This window comes from Durio zibethinus, chromosome 18 (assembly GCF_047325235.1).
Source record: "Durio zibethinus cultivar Kanyao isolate XHJ-2024 chromosome 18, ASM4732523v1, whole genome shotgun sequence".
Lineage (NCBI taxonomy): Eukaryota > Viridiplantae > Streptophyta > Magnoliopsida > Malvales > Malvaceae > Durio > Durio zibethinus.
In genome coordinates this window covers 9,206,071-9,225,036 of record NC_143179.1, presented here as the reverse complement: position 1 = coordinate 9,225,036, position 18,966 = coordinate 9,206,071, and the positions used below count along the sequence as shown (strand labels likewise).

At 32.5% G+C, this 18,966-nt stretch overlaps 1 protein-coding gene and 1 pseudogene across 2 annotated transcripts; both read right to left on the bottom strand.

Moving 5' to 3' along the window:
- Positions 1-324: 324 nt before the first annotated feature.
- LOC111300426 (protein ALTERED PHOSPHATE STARVATION RESPONSE 1-like) lies at positions 325-4,380 on the bottom strand. The gene is made up of 4 exons (XM_022896056.2): positions 2,886-4,380; positions 2,067-2,242; positions 1,556-1,779; positions 325-1,281 (listed from the first exon to the last, which is right to left on the bottom strand). Exons 1-4 carry the CDS (start codon positions 4,162-4,164, stop codon positions 477-479), a joined length of 2,484 nt encoding a protein of 827 aa, XP_022751791.2. The 5' UTR covers positions 4,165-4,380; the 3' UTR covers positions 325-476.
- A 282-nt stretch (positions 4,381-4,662) lies between these two features.
- Positions 4,663-8,785, bottom strand: LOC111300425 (protein ANTI-SILENCING 1-like; annotated as a pseudogene). Its single transcript, XR_016330134.1, has 11 exons — positions 8,731-8,785; positions 8,243-8,681; positions 7,652-7,678; positions 7,422-7,523; positions 7,184-7,262; positions 6,570-6,660; positions 6,398-6,496; positions 6,105-6,221; positions 5,940-6,021; positions 5,811-5,870; positions 4,663-5,552 (listed from the first exon to the last, which is right to left on the bottom strand). The product of XR_016330134.1 is annotated as a protein ANTI-SILENCING 1-like (transcript).
- Positions 8,786-18,966: the final 10,181 nt, after the last annotated feature.

Sequence of the window (18,966 nt, the reverse complement as noted above, 5' to 3'; positions counted from 1 at the left end):
TGAGCCATCATTCCTTGCATAATCATGTTTATGAGGCTATTTTCAACACTATTTGGTACTATGGCTTGAACTCAATATGAATCGAATCAATGAAGACTCAAATCCATTACCAAATTAATCATTCACCATTTCTAAGTGAATTAAAAAGTTGGAAGGTTCAATCATCATGCAACCTAGAATCGGGAATTGTAAGATGAGTTTTACCGTATTTCAGTATCCTTCTGAACTTGATAAGTTATGGAAGGGCATGCTCCGGAGTGCACAGAATATTAGTCCTCAATTTGTTTTTTCTGATTGTCACATATCAACCTTCATGAAGAAAAAGGAAGAAAGGAGCATAACGCCACATTCTTTTGCACATAGATAAATAAAAGATTGCTACATTGCATTGCCAAGAACTACTGTATGGCATAGAAACTGCAGTTCGCTGAGATATAGGTTTATAGGAAATTACTAGTAAAACGGAGCTGAGGTCTCTACGAAGGGGCACCATTTGGTTTTTGTGACTGGGTGATGGTCCTCAACTTCTCATAAGCATCAGAGCAAGCATGAGAATAGTCAGACATAGCCCGGAATAGCTCAGGCAGGCGAATTTTAAGACTTCCCAGAGACTTCTCTCTCACTTGAACACAATGTTTTTGATGAGCTTCTTCTTCCTCTTCCAACCTCTTTCTCAAGCTCTCAACCACAAATTTCCTCTCTGAGACAGGATCCTTTGTATTCGCATCTTCACCTCTTTCAGCATCTTTTTCATCAGATGCAGATCTCCGTTGCTTATACTTATGATACCATTCCTCAAATGCCTGGTTCTTGCGCAAAAATTCCTTCCTAGTTTCCTCACATTTTTCTTTTAGCTTCATCTCTTCGTCTTGATGAATAATTATGGTTTTTATCACAGCAGCAAATGAAGAGATAGCAGATTTAGCAACCTCATCAGGAAGATTTTCAAGATAATCATGCCATGTATGAAGGAGTGCTTGGATTGGAGGATTCTGCACTGGTGGAGGAGATGAGATTTTCTCTTTCAAGCTGCTTTCAATAGGGATTAGATTCAACTTTAACCAGTTGTTGAGAGCTCGGATGTATTGCTTTTGATGAGTCACAAGCTTATCAAATTGTGAATGCCATTCCTGGACAACATTATGAAGTTGGATGGTGCGCATATTGTGTTGCTTTGTTGTTTCTTTGGAGGCAAGGGCAATGTCAAGATATTTAAGCTTTTCAACAATCTGAAGCTGGCTATCATGATGTATGCACATACTTGCCCACATCTTAGCCATCCTGCAAATTAGATGTCAAATATATGGTCATGATTAAATTCACTTCAAGATTTGCAAATACTCAAGTGGAACAAAGGTACATAATCAAAACCAGCAAAAGCCATTGGTGAATGGGCAATAAGTTGGTTTCTTGATTCAATTCGTATGAGCAACACAAACAATTTATTATAACCTTATGAAGAAAAGATGCAAAATAGAAAGAAAGCATAATCTCTTCATCAAAGGTATTATGCAGTAATATATGGCTTTCTTAATATTTTGGTAGGAAAACTTACCCATCAACAAGCATAACAAGTTTCGGGTACAACTGCTCATCTCGTAGCTGGTTAACTTCTGACACCGTTGAATCCATGGACTGCATGTCAACTATGTAACTCGTGTGTAAATGACTTACAGCCGCTTTTGTTTTCTCCAATGATTCAGCACTAGCTCCACGTTTCTTCTGCTTGTTTAACCAAGCAACCTTCCTTTTGTACTCAAGCTTCATCAGCTCTCCTTGCTACAACATGGACCGAGTTTTGATAAGATTCAGAACGTCAAAACAAGAAAAAGAATAGCTTATCAATATTAATATTAAAATGATTTTTCATTCATGCAAATCATTTAGCAGAAATGAGCTTTGCAATTTATTAACATGGAACTTAATAATGACATGCCCATTATCTACTAATCCAAGTTTACAGAGAAACATATTTGTCAAGGAAGCAATATAGATTGCCATGGCAAGCAGCTGGCCATATAAATTTAAACAGAGATAAACAGATAAACCCAAGATTTAAAATGTACCTTTACTTCATCATAAAGTTTCTTTTCCCATGCTAGCAACTTATCCAGAACAGTGGCATGAGTCTCATACTTTTCTGAATCAAATTCATCCTTCCCATTTTCACCATTTGTCATACCTCTGAAAGACCTATTCCATGTAATGACACGCATTACCATTGCGGAATGATCAATATATCCTACAAGCAACAGGATCACTAATATGATCAATATACTACATTAAAGCATTTGTCATTTTAACTGCTTACAAGACAAAATTATGAGCCAAACTCCATAATGTCTGTAAGCTGGATGGACATATTCTTAAATCTCAAACCAACAGAGAATTGTTTTCTACTTTTAAAGCTAAATACGCATTTTTCTACCGGGAACGAGATGACTATTATCACCCATTCAAATAACACAAGAGTAAAATATTAGTAACTTTAGAATTGTCAACTAGGCACCATTTGATCCCCAAAAAAAAATTACCAGCTTATTATTATTATTTTTTTAAAAGAATAAAGTAGAATGATCTATGGTCAAGTCAGATTCTCACAAAAAGCTAAAGGACAACAAGATCTAAATGTAAAGCCACCTTACACCAAAAAGACCATTTAATCGTTCAAAATTACTTTTTTTTTTCCTTTTTCAGATCTAAACAAACTCCAAGCTTCAATCTTTCATAGAAAAGATGTTTGACAAATTCCTGCTTTGATCAAAGGCAAACAATTGGAGAACATCAACCATGAAAAGAACTCAAATTCTCACAGCCAAATTATTAGCAAATTAACAATCATCCAAATAACTTAAGACCAACGTAATACAGAACAAGCAGATTACCTTCATTATCAGCAAAATTGGAATGATAATGCAACCTTGTAGCCTCCAGCATCTTAGAAACCTCCTGAGCACTCTCTGAGGCTCTCAAGAAATGATCATCAATGTTATTCAAAACTTGCATCAAATTCACGCTAGAAACAGCCTTCGCCACTCTCCTGAAATCTGCCGGAGTCGTTTTTGAATGCTCAATCTGAACCTGCTGCTTCCCTTTATCATCAACCTCCACTGCCATCGCCACCACCTCCTCTGGCCTCTCCGGCGTCTTCGGATCAATCTCACTATCAACTCCACCGTGGCCGCTAAACCCATAACCACTGACATTGTTCTCTGAAGCATCGACATTTCTATTCTCGGCTTCGTTATTGTTGTCGTCCACATCCAAGCTTGGACCCGGCATGTTATCGTTTAGCATAAAGAAGTAGTCCCAGGCCATATTTTTAGCTTCGGGCATCGGGGGCGGGTGGTTGTTCTCTGGAGTCCTTGGTGGGGTCATCTCCTCCCTATGGGACCCTCTTGAATCTTTTCTCAAATCTTCATTATTATTATTATTTTCAACCACCTCGTTTCCTTGAAGATGTTCTTCTATTTCTTCTTCTTCTTCTTCTTCTTCTTCTTCTTCTTCTTCAATAGCGAGGGAAGAATCAAACTCCTTACGAACCTTGATGAGCATTGCAGGCAAACTGACGGCGCGTTTGATGGGAGCAACGGGGCTAGGGGAGAAGTTAGGAAGCGGAGGCGGTGGAGGGAGGTTGTCCATCATTGGAGGCGGTGGAGGCCGTTGAGGAGTGGAGTCAAGAGGAGGGATCTGGTGGTGGTGTTCGAGAGGACCTTCATCTTCTCCCTGACCGTAGTCACTCAAGGCGGCCCCAGTGTCCTTCAAGGAAATGGCGTAGCCAGAATGGCCAGCCGCAAAGGCGTTACGAGCTACAACCGCATCTTTCATTAAGGTCTTGCGGTCCTTGCAACGAGCCACCGATTCTTCGTTATCTATTCTGGACTGAGCGCAACCCATTAAAAGCAAACTTTCAGTTTCCACCAGCTCTGATAGTGAACACCGAACGGGGTGCGGTAGTTCGGTTTCTCTTTGGGTTTGGGAACAGGTCAGCGTTAGGGGGGAGAGACAAGGGATGCGGTGGACCATAAAACGAGGGAAAGATACTGCCAAGCTAGTACAGAGAGGTTTGCACAGGGAAGGCAGGGTGCAGCCGAGTAAAAGAGAGAGCAGTGATGCGAGTGGGATATGCCTTTGTACTCGCTCTACTTGAGTACGAGGTGTCATCGTCTCTCTATTTTAAAATTAATTAACGGTCACATTTTTTAAAGCTTTACCACGTCGTTCTTATGCAACCGCCATCCTGTCCTCTTGATGAACGGCTCTCATCAGCGTTCAGTTTTGGATGAATCAGACGGCTTTAAATTGCTCTATTAAGACTCCCACCAGTAATATTTCTTTTTTGGGCCTCTATTATTAAGTAGTACTAATACACAAGGGAAAAATCCAAGCAAACGAATAATAATATAGAATAAAAAAAAATATGATTTAAAATTTTAATAAAATAATTATATAAATTTAATAAAATTAATTAAAATATATTTTATATTTTTATATTAAAACAAATTATATTATATAATTTTCATATAAATTTTAACATAAATATATAAATTATTAATATTTTACATAAATATATAAATTACGAGACGTAATCACCATGCATTAGGTACTAGGTGAGCTGAAAATAGAAGGAATACTATAGCTTGGAAAAGTTATATTTTTGAAAAAGAAAAAAAAAAGAATGAAACTTAATCTAAAGAAACAAACCAGCGTGGATTGGGCACTTTCCAACAACATGCATCTTGAAAAACCGAGTCTCCAACATTTTTCAAAGGAAAAGACTCACCTTTTGAGCTTCGAAACCACCTGCATCGTGTTAAACCGCACTTCCTTGCTCTCTTTTTTCATAGAAATCGTGGGGTTGTTTCTTAGTCCAAAAGAATCATGGAGGTTGAAATGAACTAATCGACTTTCTACTCAAAAGTGAATGACCACAAAATGCATTAAGGCAAATTCGGCAGTAGGCATGTCAATGTCAAGAAATCACCGACCTAATAAAAGCTACATCCTTTCTTCCTTCCTTCACCATTGACTATAAGGAAAGGGAGTAATGGCTCAAAGTTGTATTTGTTGACACCCGACAACACACCCATAGCAACCATTTGGAAACAGTCAATTTTAGTAAGAATCAATCAGATTATTAATTCTGAAGTTTCCCAGTCATAATTTTTGTAGCTCATATTTTTGTTTAATCCCAGCAATGGATGTTTGGCATTTGGAAACACAGCTCAAGAATGGTGTGCAACAGGAGGAAACATAACTAAAGACTAGTAAAATCTACGCTAGCGAAAAAGAAGGCAATACGAATGGATTATATAAATTGCTCCTAATCAAAGACATATATATATATATATATATATATATATATATATAAGGAATTAACCATCATGCTATAACTGAACCGCAAAACATAATTACATCTGCTCTTTCCAAAAGTTACCTGATTACCTCCGAAAGGATCTCAATATTCATACACCATCTATTTCAGCAACGCATCACCTGGTTGAAGAGCTTCTGAGAACACAGTTGGAATCAAGTTTCCATCAGCTTGACCACTGGGAAATATTTTTCAGAAAATGTTACAAGTATAAAGGATCTCAATTAAAAAAAAAAAAGATTAACATGTAATAAACTTGAGTAACAGAACCAGTAACTTGAGTAACAGAACCAGTATCAAGAGATTCCCATTGAAGGTTTCAGGTTTCCAACCGAAGAAAACCAATTTACATGCAGCACCAGATTGACTATGGACTAACTAAAACAAGAAAATAATGGCAAAAAGTGGAGGAAAGGAATAGTCATAGAGATCATACCTTCAAATCAGATGGTCTGAACAAAAACTCCGCAATGGTGGTTTGCTTCACAAGAACTTCCTGCATAGAAAATTAGCAACAATATGCTTACAACTGAAGTGGGTAGTAAATTGTTTTGGAAGTACTTACCAAAGTTAGGGGACGCATAAAATTATTAATGCTCATTTGCGCTTAAGTTCGCCTTCAGTTTTTCCAGCTCTTTCCCTTGTCCCTAAAAATTCCAAAACACCCAGTGTAGCAAATACAAAGCAATTAAAAGGCAGATACACAAATAAAAAGACGGAAATTCAATACCTCATGTAATTTTTGCCAGAACTGATCGGATCTTTCCATCAGCAAGCACCATCGCATGGCCATATCATATTCAAGTGTGTTAGACTGGGAAGAATGTGAAGTAGATACCGCTTCTTTCTGGAAAATAGGAACACCCAGGGACCAATTAAAAGAAATAGAAAAGGAAAAAGAAATAAAAAATTAATAAGTCAGATTTAGTACATCCATGTGGCAGCGGGTGTATGTAATCAAGCAAACATGCTGTAACATCAAAAACACACCTACAACCTGAGAGAGAGAGGAAAAATAGGCACCATCTTCCATTGAGGTTTGAGTTTATCAGCAATGAGATGGCCTGCAAATGTTGACTGCTTCTTAGACAGCAAGGATTTGGCATGCTGGCAACAAGTGGCCTACACAACAAGAAATAGAGCTAAATAAAAGCAAATAAGGAGTATCCTCACTGCTCTTGTCAAGCATCCATACCTCCGATTTGGTAGCAACAAGCATCCCTCATCCAATTTTGTAATAACCTCCTCTGCTACTTCACTTGTTTTGAATATAGCAAAAGCTTGATCTGCAACATGAACAAACCAATTTCCTAAAATGAATAATGTATCAATTGCATGCTATATTTGAGGGGAACAAAACAGGTTGCTTTTACGTCTAAATAAGGTTTTAAATATTGGTATTTTGATAAACTAGGATAGGAAGCATAAACAAGGACAAAGCACATGAACATGATATGACACAGACATGACAACATAGTAATTTTAAAAAATCACTTGAAGCAAAGCCATCACTACAACACTCAGGCCAGCCTAAATCCTCTCCCTCTTCTGATATATCTTTTTTGATATCTCAAAAGAAATGACTATGCATCACTAACTTATTTCTTGTCTTAATGAGGAAAAATCAGAGTTCTATACCAGGATCATCAAAATATCAGATGATTTACCTAAAATTTTGGCTACTTTTGATTTCATGCTTCAGATAATCCAAGGTGTTACTTTTCGATAGTTCCCAGGGGAGGAAAACTGTTTTCTAACACTTAATCTGTTAATCAAATCATCAAAGTTGCATATAGGATACTTTTATACCAGAATGAGGCTTAGAATATGCAGTCTGCTGCACCATCTTTGCTCTGCAAGTATCCTTGAAGACATTGCAAACTATATCCTGAAATATAAAACTAAATTCTTCATATGGAAGCAAAAAGAAGAAGAAAAGTATGAAGCAAAAGGTAGGGAGAGGAAAAGAGAAAGAAAACAGAAATCTATGCATGGAAATACGAAACGCTACAAACACAATAACATCACTGTGATTCAAAATAGATACTAACTCCACATCCGCTGAAGTGTAATCTGGATCCAAATTTTGAAACAGGGCAAGTGTTCCATGCTCATGCTCATGTGCATCCTGCATACTTTCTTCCCAAGGCTGAAACAATATTGAGGTAGTTTATAGATCAGTTAAAGATTGCTGTCCAATTTTCCCGAGCATGATAACATTCAAAGTAGAATGCTGAAACTAATTTAAAGAATCGCAGAGTGTCAGAGGAGTCTTACAAGTTCTGCAAACCATTTGCTCCTATCCTGTAGGAAAGCATAAACAATAAAATGTAAGAACTAAAAAGAATCTCATCTTCTCAAGAATTTTCACATCATGCTGAACTACACTGGGATAACCGGAGTAGTAAGTACAACCACAAAGGCAGGGAAAGCAGAAACTTGCAAGCACGATACCGTCCAGGACACAACAAGGATGACTCGACTAAAACTTATTCATCAAGAAAAGGGATTTGAGTAAAAGCAAGAACCAAGGTAGCAAAAACATTCACATGAGATCACAGTATTCTTTCATTTAAATGTTTAAATAAATTAAAATTCTAGGGCCAGCGATTTTATTTTAAAAAGAAAACTGGATCAATTCAGGAGGAGGAAAACTCGAGGCCTCGATGTGAGTAGAACGAACAAAAGATAGGTTTTATAAGATTTATCCATCATCTATATAATAATACCAGAAGTACGATAAAAATATTACTTCAAAACAACAGAATTTCAAAATTAAGATATTTGAGTAATGACTGTTAAAATGAAATTGATCAGGAAAAATGGAAAGAATTTAAAAGGGGAAGGCAACCCCAAAATATCACTTACAGAATCGGGCCTACTGGTAACTTCCAGTGCTTTAGCACCAGTTTTTATGCCATCATTTGGAGGCCATGCAGGAGATTCTTTGGGCAACTTGCAATTTGTAGATTTTGTGAGTTTATCATCAATTTCAGCGTCTTGGAAGAGTTTTTGGCTGTCCCAAGAAGATCTGTATCACTTCTTGATTCATCTTCAGAAGCGGTGATATGTGGCACTAAGGGCTTTGATTTATTTCCATCAGAAGAACAGTTAGGCTTAAGGACATTACTGTTGTTCTTGTCATTGGAGACTTTCACAAAACTATCAAGCTTTGCTTTCTTAAGTGGCCTCTCATCTAACTCACTTAAATCCTTAATGGATTTTAATTTTTCATCAACTTTGACTTGGTTGACAAAAGACTTACCAACGCTACCTGTCTTCTCACCAGAAGTGTTTTCCTGTTTAACTAATGACACTTTTTAAGTCTGCATTTCCTTTAAATTTATGGCCTTAACCAATCTTATCACCGGAAGTATTTTCCTTGAAAATCCCAAGGTAGAGATTTCTCATAAACCATGGTAGTAGGAGCATAAAACTAATACAGTACCTTCTTTTTCTTAGTAAAAAAATGATTAAGAAAAGGGAAAAGGAATCCTTGGGTATTAAGCACTCACCAGGATCTAGAATAACTTTTGACAGCTTTTGGCATTGGAGTATTTGGTATTACATGGTTCCAGTACTGCTCAGGTTATAAAGCAGCAAGGCTAGCCACAACCACAAGCTGCAACAACAAAAGTTACAGGTAAAATTCATTTGTCTTTGCAATCAACAATAGGTAATCACATTCAAATCCACTACAAATAGAAAAAAATTACAGCTAGAAAAGCAAGAACCAGGAATAGATGAAACTTCATCTAGAACCGAGTGTTTATGCTGTATATAGAAAGAAAGAGCAAGATAAAGGGAAAGAGACTCTGAAAGTCAGGGTTGCAATGCATGGACACTTCACTTGCATGCTGGTTTGTGTGGTGAAGATAGAGATAGTCAAGAGGGGCGATTCCTCACTAGCCACTAGTCACTAGTCACTAGTTTTGACCTTTAATTTGAATGAGATTATAAACAGTCTGGACAAGAATCTGTTTCATTTTTTATGGACTCTTTATGAATCTGAACCCACCAAATGAAAAACCTGGCACTAGTCCTAGTGTTTTTTTCTAGGCCTACAAGAAACCCACAGCCTAAACGAAAACCTTAATTTACCTGGTTTGGGACAATGATTTGGACCATTAGATTCTTTTGAGTTATGGCTGGCCCAACCAATCTAAGCTTCCCAGGCCGCCTGAATCAGTGGCACATAGGCCTAAAACTGGGCTGGAATCTGTAATGAAAATGACCCAACCAGGTTTCTACTTTGCATCATTACCTTAGAAAAGAAAAAAAAAATTTAGAAGTATATTACTGTTTTGAAGATAACTGTTTGAGTACTACTCTTTAATGGTGATTTTGTTTTATAAATTAATAAAAAAGAAGCTTTAAGAACCCTATAATTGTAGCCTTTTTAGGTCAGTTGAAAGTGTCAAGATGTGGCAAAGTTTTAGCCTTGTAGGTTCTCGCCTTTTTGTTCCTATACTTTGTCCAATATCTTACCTAAAATCTAAGTAAAGCTCTAAGTTTCTTGTATGTGATTTCAAACCTAAACCAAAATGAGCATGTGGTTCGAAGGCCATGGTTCTGTGGCTTGGTTCTGGTTGACCGTCCATTTAAATTTTGGGGGGAAAGGTTTGGCAATTGCCTTTGCCTCTGCCTTGCCTTTTGTCACCTTTATGAATCCACATGCAATCCTATCTCCATGGTGGGCTAACCGCACTATCTTTCTTTTTTTGTCATCTTTCTCTAAATCTAAGCCAATTCAGGTGTATCTAAAAACCTCCTTTTTCCCCACTAATCTGTCTTTTTTTTTTTAATAGTTTTTTAAGACCATGTTTGTTTCATCAGTATGGCCTTTTGTGGGGATTTGTGTCATCCATTCATTAAAAGAAAATTTTTTCTTCTCTTTTTTTTTTCTTCTTTAGCACCGCAATTTGGTGATCAAGTTAAGTCAATCTTTGTTGGATTTCTTGGCAAACAAACAATATTGGTGGGGCGGTTTTAGGATGTCAGATATCTTTGTTTGTAGTAATAATCATTAAAGAGCAGTAAAATTTTCAGATTATTGGGAAGAAAATGATTAAAACAAACTCATGAATCATGATTTCAGTAAATTTTGTCTTAGGAACCAATCACTGTTGTTGTTTCTCCAGGCATTTCCATCAACATTCTTGGGCATTTATGCTCCACCTCACTTTCTTCAGTTGAAACTCAATTCCCCATATCTAGCATTTTTCTCTTTCTTTCTTTTTTTTTCCTACTAAAACATATTACTACTATTTTCTTTTTACATGTATGTCTATTTGATATAAAGATCCAAACGTCGAATTTTAATATATAAACTATAATAATCACATTGCAATGATAATATATATTATATGGTTTTAATCTTTTCATGAAGAGAAGAAGGGAATCTCCCAATTTTAGAAAGAATAACAGGAAAAAAAGAATTAAAAAAGAACTATGTCCAAAGATAAGATTAATGATTAGACGTTTAATTAATGTTTTCCTTTCTTCATTGCTTGATATATATATATATATATATATATATAGATATATATGTATGTATATATACACATTCTCCATTGACAAGGTTCCCTAAGTTTAATTGTCAAGATTATTGATTATATAGTTATATTATCCTTGAGCTAACTATTCTCTGGATCGAGAATCTTAATCTTTTTGGTATAAAGAATTTCGAAATTTAAAGATAAACAATTTATAAATATTAAAATTTAAACTTTAAATATATTAAAAATTATTTTATAAGAATGCTTTTATGAATTATTAATTATAAGAGTTAAGTTCTAAATTTACGAAGAATCTTAATTGATTATAAAAAATATTGAATGTCTTTGAAATTTATTTGAAAAAAAAAAAAGAATGTCTTTGAAATTATTAGCATTTAAGTAATTTAACAAAAGATACCTTCTATATATTTCGTAAGGAATTGCAAATTGAGTTTTGGACAAATGCGCTTTAAATCATGGAGAAAAGGCAAGTCCCCACAACTGTCTAATCAAGCTTTGTGTGAAGTGATTAAAAACATAAACAAATTTTCAGTATCTTTGGAAAAAAAAAAAAGGCTTTGAAAGAGTGGAAATTATGACCCACATAGATTCTGCGTCTTATATAGTAATATACAAAGTAACCCTAACAACAAGGGAATGGAAGAAATGATTGTCATAAAGTTAAGATTTTTCTCCCCCAAATTAAACTATGGCCTGTTGGAATTTTGCTTTGCTTTGCTTCTTTTTTTTTTTTTTCTTTTCTCATACCAACATGTCTTTATCAAATGGATACATCAAATAAGCACAATGATTTTTGATGGAACCCAAAGTGTTACTTTGTGTTTGTTTAGATAAAGGGATTAAAAAGATCATATTTGAACTTATTAAATAGGGAGAGAGATTTGCAATCATATGAGGTGATAAGTGAGAAGAAACCCATAAAAAGAAATTTTCCATGCTCCACATGGCATGGACAAATTCATCACCTAAATTTATTCTTTATATCAATCATAGTGTCTTTTCATCAACTAATTGAATGATTTTTTTTTTTCACAGAAAAATCTTCATGGAGCCACAGGAAGAAAATTACCAATAGCAAGTAAAATTAATTACTAGTAATCATTTTGATTAATTAATTAATGGGCAAGATTATTAATTGTAGTTGATGAATATCGTATTTCGTATGTTTAGCGTTCAAATCTTCATATTGTAATTTTTTTTCGTATAAAAAATTTACAATTAGTAATAAAATAAGCCTTGAAGAAGAAGACATCTAACTTCTTTGTGTGTATTAAGTTTATATTAACCATTACTTTATAACCCTACAAAGTCAACAAGAGATGAACAAATTCTTTTGCACCAATACATAAAAGGCTACATGCTTCTACTCCATTCTAACATGAAAGTTATAGCTTCAAAAAGCCCCAAAAAGCAATGTGAAGACAAAAATTACCAAAATAAAGAATATCCTTTCTATTTTTTTTTTTTAAGTAATATATGTTAACAATTAGTTACCATTAGTTTCCTTGTTGTAATGGCAAAGTTGGTCCTCTCCTGTCTTTACTACTTTTTTTTTCCTCTTACTCGAGAACTTTTTATTGTGCTTAAACACCTTTTTCACTAAACACAATATTAAATCATGTCTTAGTTCTGTACTTTACTTAACTATATACTTCCAAAGTGTTTTGCTTTACTTTTTCTTCTTTCCTACCCCATTGATTCTCATGATGATTAGATTGATTTCCAATATATCCATTATTTCATTCCACTAATCACACTAATATTAAAATGTTAATGATGGATTATATTTTGCTTTCGGTTTTAATTTTGTTTAATCAAAGTAAATATAAATAAAAAAAAGATCATCTTTGAAAAATTTTCTGCATTACGTTTACAAGTTGAAGTATTTTATATGTGCACGCGAATTACTATTTTTTTATAGATAATAATGAGCATAATACAAAATTCTTACACTATGATCATATTATAATCGTTAGGAGTGCATGGACTTTTTACATCACAAGCATGTATTGTTTAGGATTTTCCCTTTTGGTAGCTCGCTATTTCATTGCCAATAATGAAAGATGAAAACACCGGCCAAAAAGTAATTGCATATATGTAGGGCAAGTATGGATTTGATCTCAGATCGATCCTTTTGAAAGTTAAGTGTAATATTATAGATAGAGTTGATTAATTTGTTATTTAATAAAAATTATTTCATTCATTGTCAATGAAGTTTTATATCAAGATTAATAAAATGATATATAACTATTAGGATATATTAAAAAAATTAATTAAAAAATTTGATATTTAACTTAATTAATTCATGTAATTATTCTTATGAAGTTTAAATTTCAACAATTATAATTTTTTTTTCTATTTTCAGATTGTCACATCTTTTAATATCTAAAAAATTAATTAAAAAAATTACGACATGAAAAGAAAAAAAAATTATGACTTACAATTAAAAGCAAAACCAGAATGAATAAATGGAAGACTATTAAGCAAAGAGAAAAGGTTCTATTGGAATGATTTTTGTGCTTTTTTTTTTTTTTTTTTTTTATTGTAAGAGAGTGTTTTGTGGGGAATCTTGCTTACGATCCTTGAAGATTATTTATTAGGGAAAACAACTTTTAGCACATCTTTCTTAATTATTTTATACCCCAAAACATGATGAGGCATCCACTTTTATTGGCCCTACCAGTCGTATTAGATCATTACTATTTGTTCACTGAGATATATATTAGATCAAATTTCATCACAAAGGATAGTGGTGAATTATCAACATATATATATATATATGTTGATAAAATCACATGATGATAGTGATGGAGATGGAGATGAAGCTTCTAATTGATTTATGGTTATGATTAGATTTCATGTGGGCTGCATATAAAATTCATGATGATCAATCACTTAAAAGAAGATATAGGTATGGTTGGTACCTTTGTAACCATTCCCTTAGTGGCATTTGAAGCCTTCCAATGTTCTTCTTCCATAAAGCTATCCAACAAAGCTAAAGTAAACATAAATAATTAATTAAATAAAAAAATAAAACTGACGATTCGATTTATGTTGTATAAAATATTAAAATTTATATATTTATTATATTTTATACGAAAATTATATATCACAATTAATGTTGATACAAAAATATAATTTTTTTTTTTGTTTTGTTAAATTTATATGTAATTATTGTTATAATTTTAAACTGTCACTTATGTATTTTATTTTTTTATTATATTTATATCATATTATTATATTATATTTTAAATTATCAAATATAAGAGTATGCATCTAAAATGCTCTAACACAATTGAACGTGCATTTAACGCGCCATATCATCACTGTTTAATCAAAGGTTAATATATATGAGGCCCACATGGTAGGTCTTGTTCGAAGAAAGCCCATTTATTGGCTGCTTTGGGCTTTATGAACGACCTTTCAAGGGGCCCCATATCCCCATTTGCTCGTATATAAAATATAACGTTAACATCCCATCTCTATCTGTGTTTTGTCTTGATCCTGGCTAAAGGCACTAGGGCAATAGGCTAAAGCTTTGGGCAGATGAAGCTGAAGAAGATGCAATTCCCGAATGAGAAGTGACTAAGGACATTACTATATATAGCACTATCTACTTTTTATTAATCTTAACTGCTATTGTTTTTTAGCTGTAAATGAGATACCCTCTACCTTCTATATTGGAGAATAGGTGTCTAGCTAGGCCTTTATCCCCTACCTCCCTTTCTTCTTTTATTCTATTGCAAATTCTTTTGTTCTTTGCTTTTCTTAGGTTCCACTCCTTTTTAGATGATGTTTTCAGTGTGTTAAAACTAACAATAAATAGCGAACAGGGTCGGCATACATGGTTAAAATTTAAGGTTCTTTGTTAATAAATGATTTATATATTTGAAAATTTTCGAAAGATCGATAAATTTTACTTGTGAATTAACTGTTTACTTTTGCTTTGAAGATGTAATAATTTAAATTTTTTTGTAAAAAAAAAAAAAACCAACAATAAATACAGGATGAGACATGAATATTTGATGATTTCCCTTTACTGCTGTTATGCTTGCAGAATTTCCCAAGTGGCACATCAAACAGGAGAAACAGCAATGATCTCAACTTTGACATTTAAAGTTAGTGAGATGTTGGGAAAAAGGGGCAGCAGCAACAAGATACAGATCTTCTCAAGGCCTCTAACTCTATAAGGAACGTATGGTTGTTTGCTCACCAAATTGCTAGGCAGAGGTTTTCATTTAAGACTCTGATTTATGAATGCTGCAATTATCAAGTGCCAAGGAATCCATACATTTGTCCTCAGCCTCCTAAGTGGCTTAGAAAATTTCAGAAGCCTCTTTCAGGATTGGGACATTTGGGACATTTATATATAAAGGGGTCCAACTCGATCACCAAAACCTGGCCTATTTATTAAGCTACCAGAGCCAAACCCTGGAGAATAATTAATCAGGTGGTTCATCATGAATACATATATATAGAAGATAAACTATATTTCAGTCAATAATTTGAACAGAAAGATCAAATTCAAGGCTGCTAAAATTTTGATAAAAATTCAACCATGACTTTTCAATGAATTAATAAGACAAAGCTCCAAGTTGTTAAAAATTGAATTTTTAAAGCAATTGGAGAAGGCCTAATGGGATTAAAGCTTAATGTAAACATAAAGAAAAAAGAAATTAACCATGAGAATGACAGGCTGCTGCTGTCTGATTGTATTTTCAATTCCGTATATTATTATAATTATTCAAAGTGAATATCTTGCTTACCCTTAATTCCTATATTATTATGGAAACGCACAAAGGTTTAATTCAATGATAGGTAATTACTCGGCTAAAGGGTATAAAAAATCTTTAAATTATAATTAAAAGATTACTCTAGTCTTTATTTTTGTATTACAATCATTAAATTCTTTTAATATTTATTTACATTTAATTAAACTCTAATTTGAATGAAAAAATTAAGTATCGTTAATTTTTTATCAACTAAAATAAAATTTCATATAATATCAATAGAATAAATAAAAATTAATACATATTGTAATTAATATATATATATATTAAATAAAATAAACTTTTTTTCTTTATTTCTTTTTCTTTCATATTTTCTCTCCGCCTCTTTAAAATATTTCTAAAGATTCAATAAACTGTAATTCAATGATTGATTGATTCAATCTTCTCGTGTGATTAGATTTCATTCAATTAAGAATTCAATTGAATTAAAATAAAAATTAACAATAAAATGTGAAAATTTTAAATGATTATTAAATTATAATTTTAATAATATTTTTATCATTTAATAATAATAATAATAATTATTATTATTATTATTATTATTATTATTATTATTATTTGAATCGGATTGAAATCTATGATTCCCTAATATCAAAAAAGATATAGTTATGGAGATATATATGGTAATGGAACATAGTGTTAATTTGAACATTCTCATTGATTGTTTTGGGAGATGTTTAGTTGCTTACAGGCAATATGAAACATGATCATCTCGACAAGCAAAGAAGCCGTGTTAGCAGCAGCAGACCCCACCGTCGCATCATCTTCACCTCTATACCAAACGCGTCACCCTTGATGGCCCTACCGCTCCGTACACAAAGATGCATGACATTTGTAAGGAAAAGCTCCCCCCTTAATCTGATCAACCTCCCAACAGGTGACAATTTGCATCAATCTTTTCTCTACTAGGGAACATACACATGCATATATGTGCTAGCTGCTGGGATTATTCCCAAATCAACGGCAAAATCCAGGTCGTTTTTATTCTTAATTATGCTGTCTGTACTGTCGTAACGATTGAGGGTGTCGGTGGATTTCGTCCATAAAATCTTTTATTAATTGTACTTAAGATTTCCAAATAATTAAACCTTGCCTTCTTTATATGTTTACATATTTGTGACTTATAACAAATTTAATTATGAAAATTACAAAAGCTGTTTTCCCTTAAATAATATATATTATATAAAGTAGTAATTTGAAAATTAAAAAAAATTATAAATATTGAGATTTAAATTTTAATTTTATTATATAAATTAATTAAATTAAGTTTAAAAATTTAAGCAACATATGTTTTAACAAACACTTAGGTTGTATTTAGATATAACTGGGATCCCGTTTTAATGCGTTTATCTTTTTTTTTTTTTTTTTTGATGCAATTGCGCTGTAATATAATCGTTTGGATGTTACATTGTCACTCTAACTGAACAGAAAAAATTTTGCCATATTTCATTATCACCATAGCCCTATTTTTCATAAAAAAAATCCTGCTTTAATTTTTTTTTTTTTTTTTTACTTTTGAAACTATAGTGCACTCAAGTTTTTTTTTCTAATTTTGTTCATGTTTTATTTTGAATTTAAAAAATTATTTTGATATAAAAATAATATTATTAAATTTAAATTATTTGTTAATTTTATAAATATCAAATATATTATAAAATTCATTATATATAAATTTTAATTTAATAATAATTTTTTATTACACTTTATCTTACTGTATGCTACAGTTATGTTTATATTCAAATACATATCTCATTATTAATTTTAATCTCGTCATTATAATATTTAATTTTATTACTACAGTAATTAATTTCACCACCATTATTATTTTTAATTTTACTACAACTAATTTCACCGTTTATTTAAATAAACTCTTAATCAATAATATGAATTTTGTAGTTAAAAAAACCGTGCAACCAAACAATTAATGTCATTATATAATATTTTATCCGTTGCAAAATAAATCTACACTATTTTTTTTTTCATTTATAAATGGAAAATTTATACATGTTCTAGTTGTTTTTCATAAATATTTTCACGTTGCTGGTTGAATGTGACTAATTATAGCTAAAACACCAGAACATGACATCTCAATTTGAAGATGTAACTGGTCCCCCTTGATTTATGGATTTGAACATGAAGAAATACAAAACAAAACAAAACAAAAAATGACATACATGCGTCAACTCAACTCTTAACTCCAAAAAACTAATCAAACATTAAAGTTTGATGAATGTGTTGCAACATCACATTAAAGTTCTCAAATTTGTACTGATGCAACTGCAACACTCCAACTAAGAAACTAATTCAAGGAAGATTTTGAATGTTTGAAAAAGACATATTAAACCCAAATAATTTCATTTTACATACATAGAGTTTCAATCAGATAAATATATTTTCTTGATATTAGAAGATAAAGAATTCAAATTATCCTACATTTTCAAACATCGAACATGTACTAATTAATTGAGTCAATTTTTTACACGTGAAATTCGTGATTTATCTTATATGTAAAAAATTAAAAATAGAAGATATTCACGTTTAAAAAAAAAAAAAATTATAATAAGAGATATGCATGAATCTAAACTCTGAAATGAATCAATATTAAAGGACAATACAGACTACACAATGGCTGCAATAAAATTTCTTTAAAAGAGTACGGCTTCATATATTTTCAATCTATTTCTCACCAACTTCACAGCTTTTGAATTAAATTCTTAGGGTGCCAGATTGCCAATGTATTGTCTGAAATTTTTTTTTTCTTACATAAAAAAAAAGAAACCAAAACATAAATAAATGAAACACTCAGTGACTAATAATAATGAGAGAAGAAAGACATATTTCTGTTATTCATTTATTTCGCCGTGATGATGGGATGACTGAGAGACTAAAAGTGATCGAGAAGATCAAACGGTAATCAATCTTGACTGAATGTTTCACAAAAAATGAAATTAACCTGGTTCAAAGGGATGGGATGGTGGGTCAGACTCACTATTTTAATCACATTTTGGGACAATGTGTGGGTGTATCATAGATCTTCTGTGAGTTTTTCTGGATCAATGGTTGATTGGAAATTAATTGGAAGGTGTGACAAGACTCAAGTTTGCTCAATGAATTTGGTGGTCTTGATGAATAATCTTTGATTGATTTTCTTTTCTTTTTTCTTGAAAAATCAAGTGTTTCATCTCATGACAAGTTTTATTGCTTGCCTACTTTGTTGACCATGGCTATCAAACACTTACAGTGCCCTGTATATAGAGGTATTTTTTACAGTTTAAATTGTTCT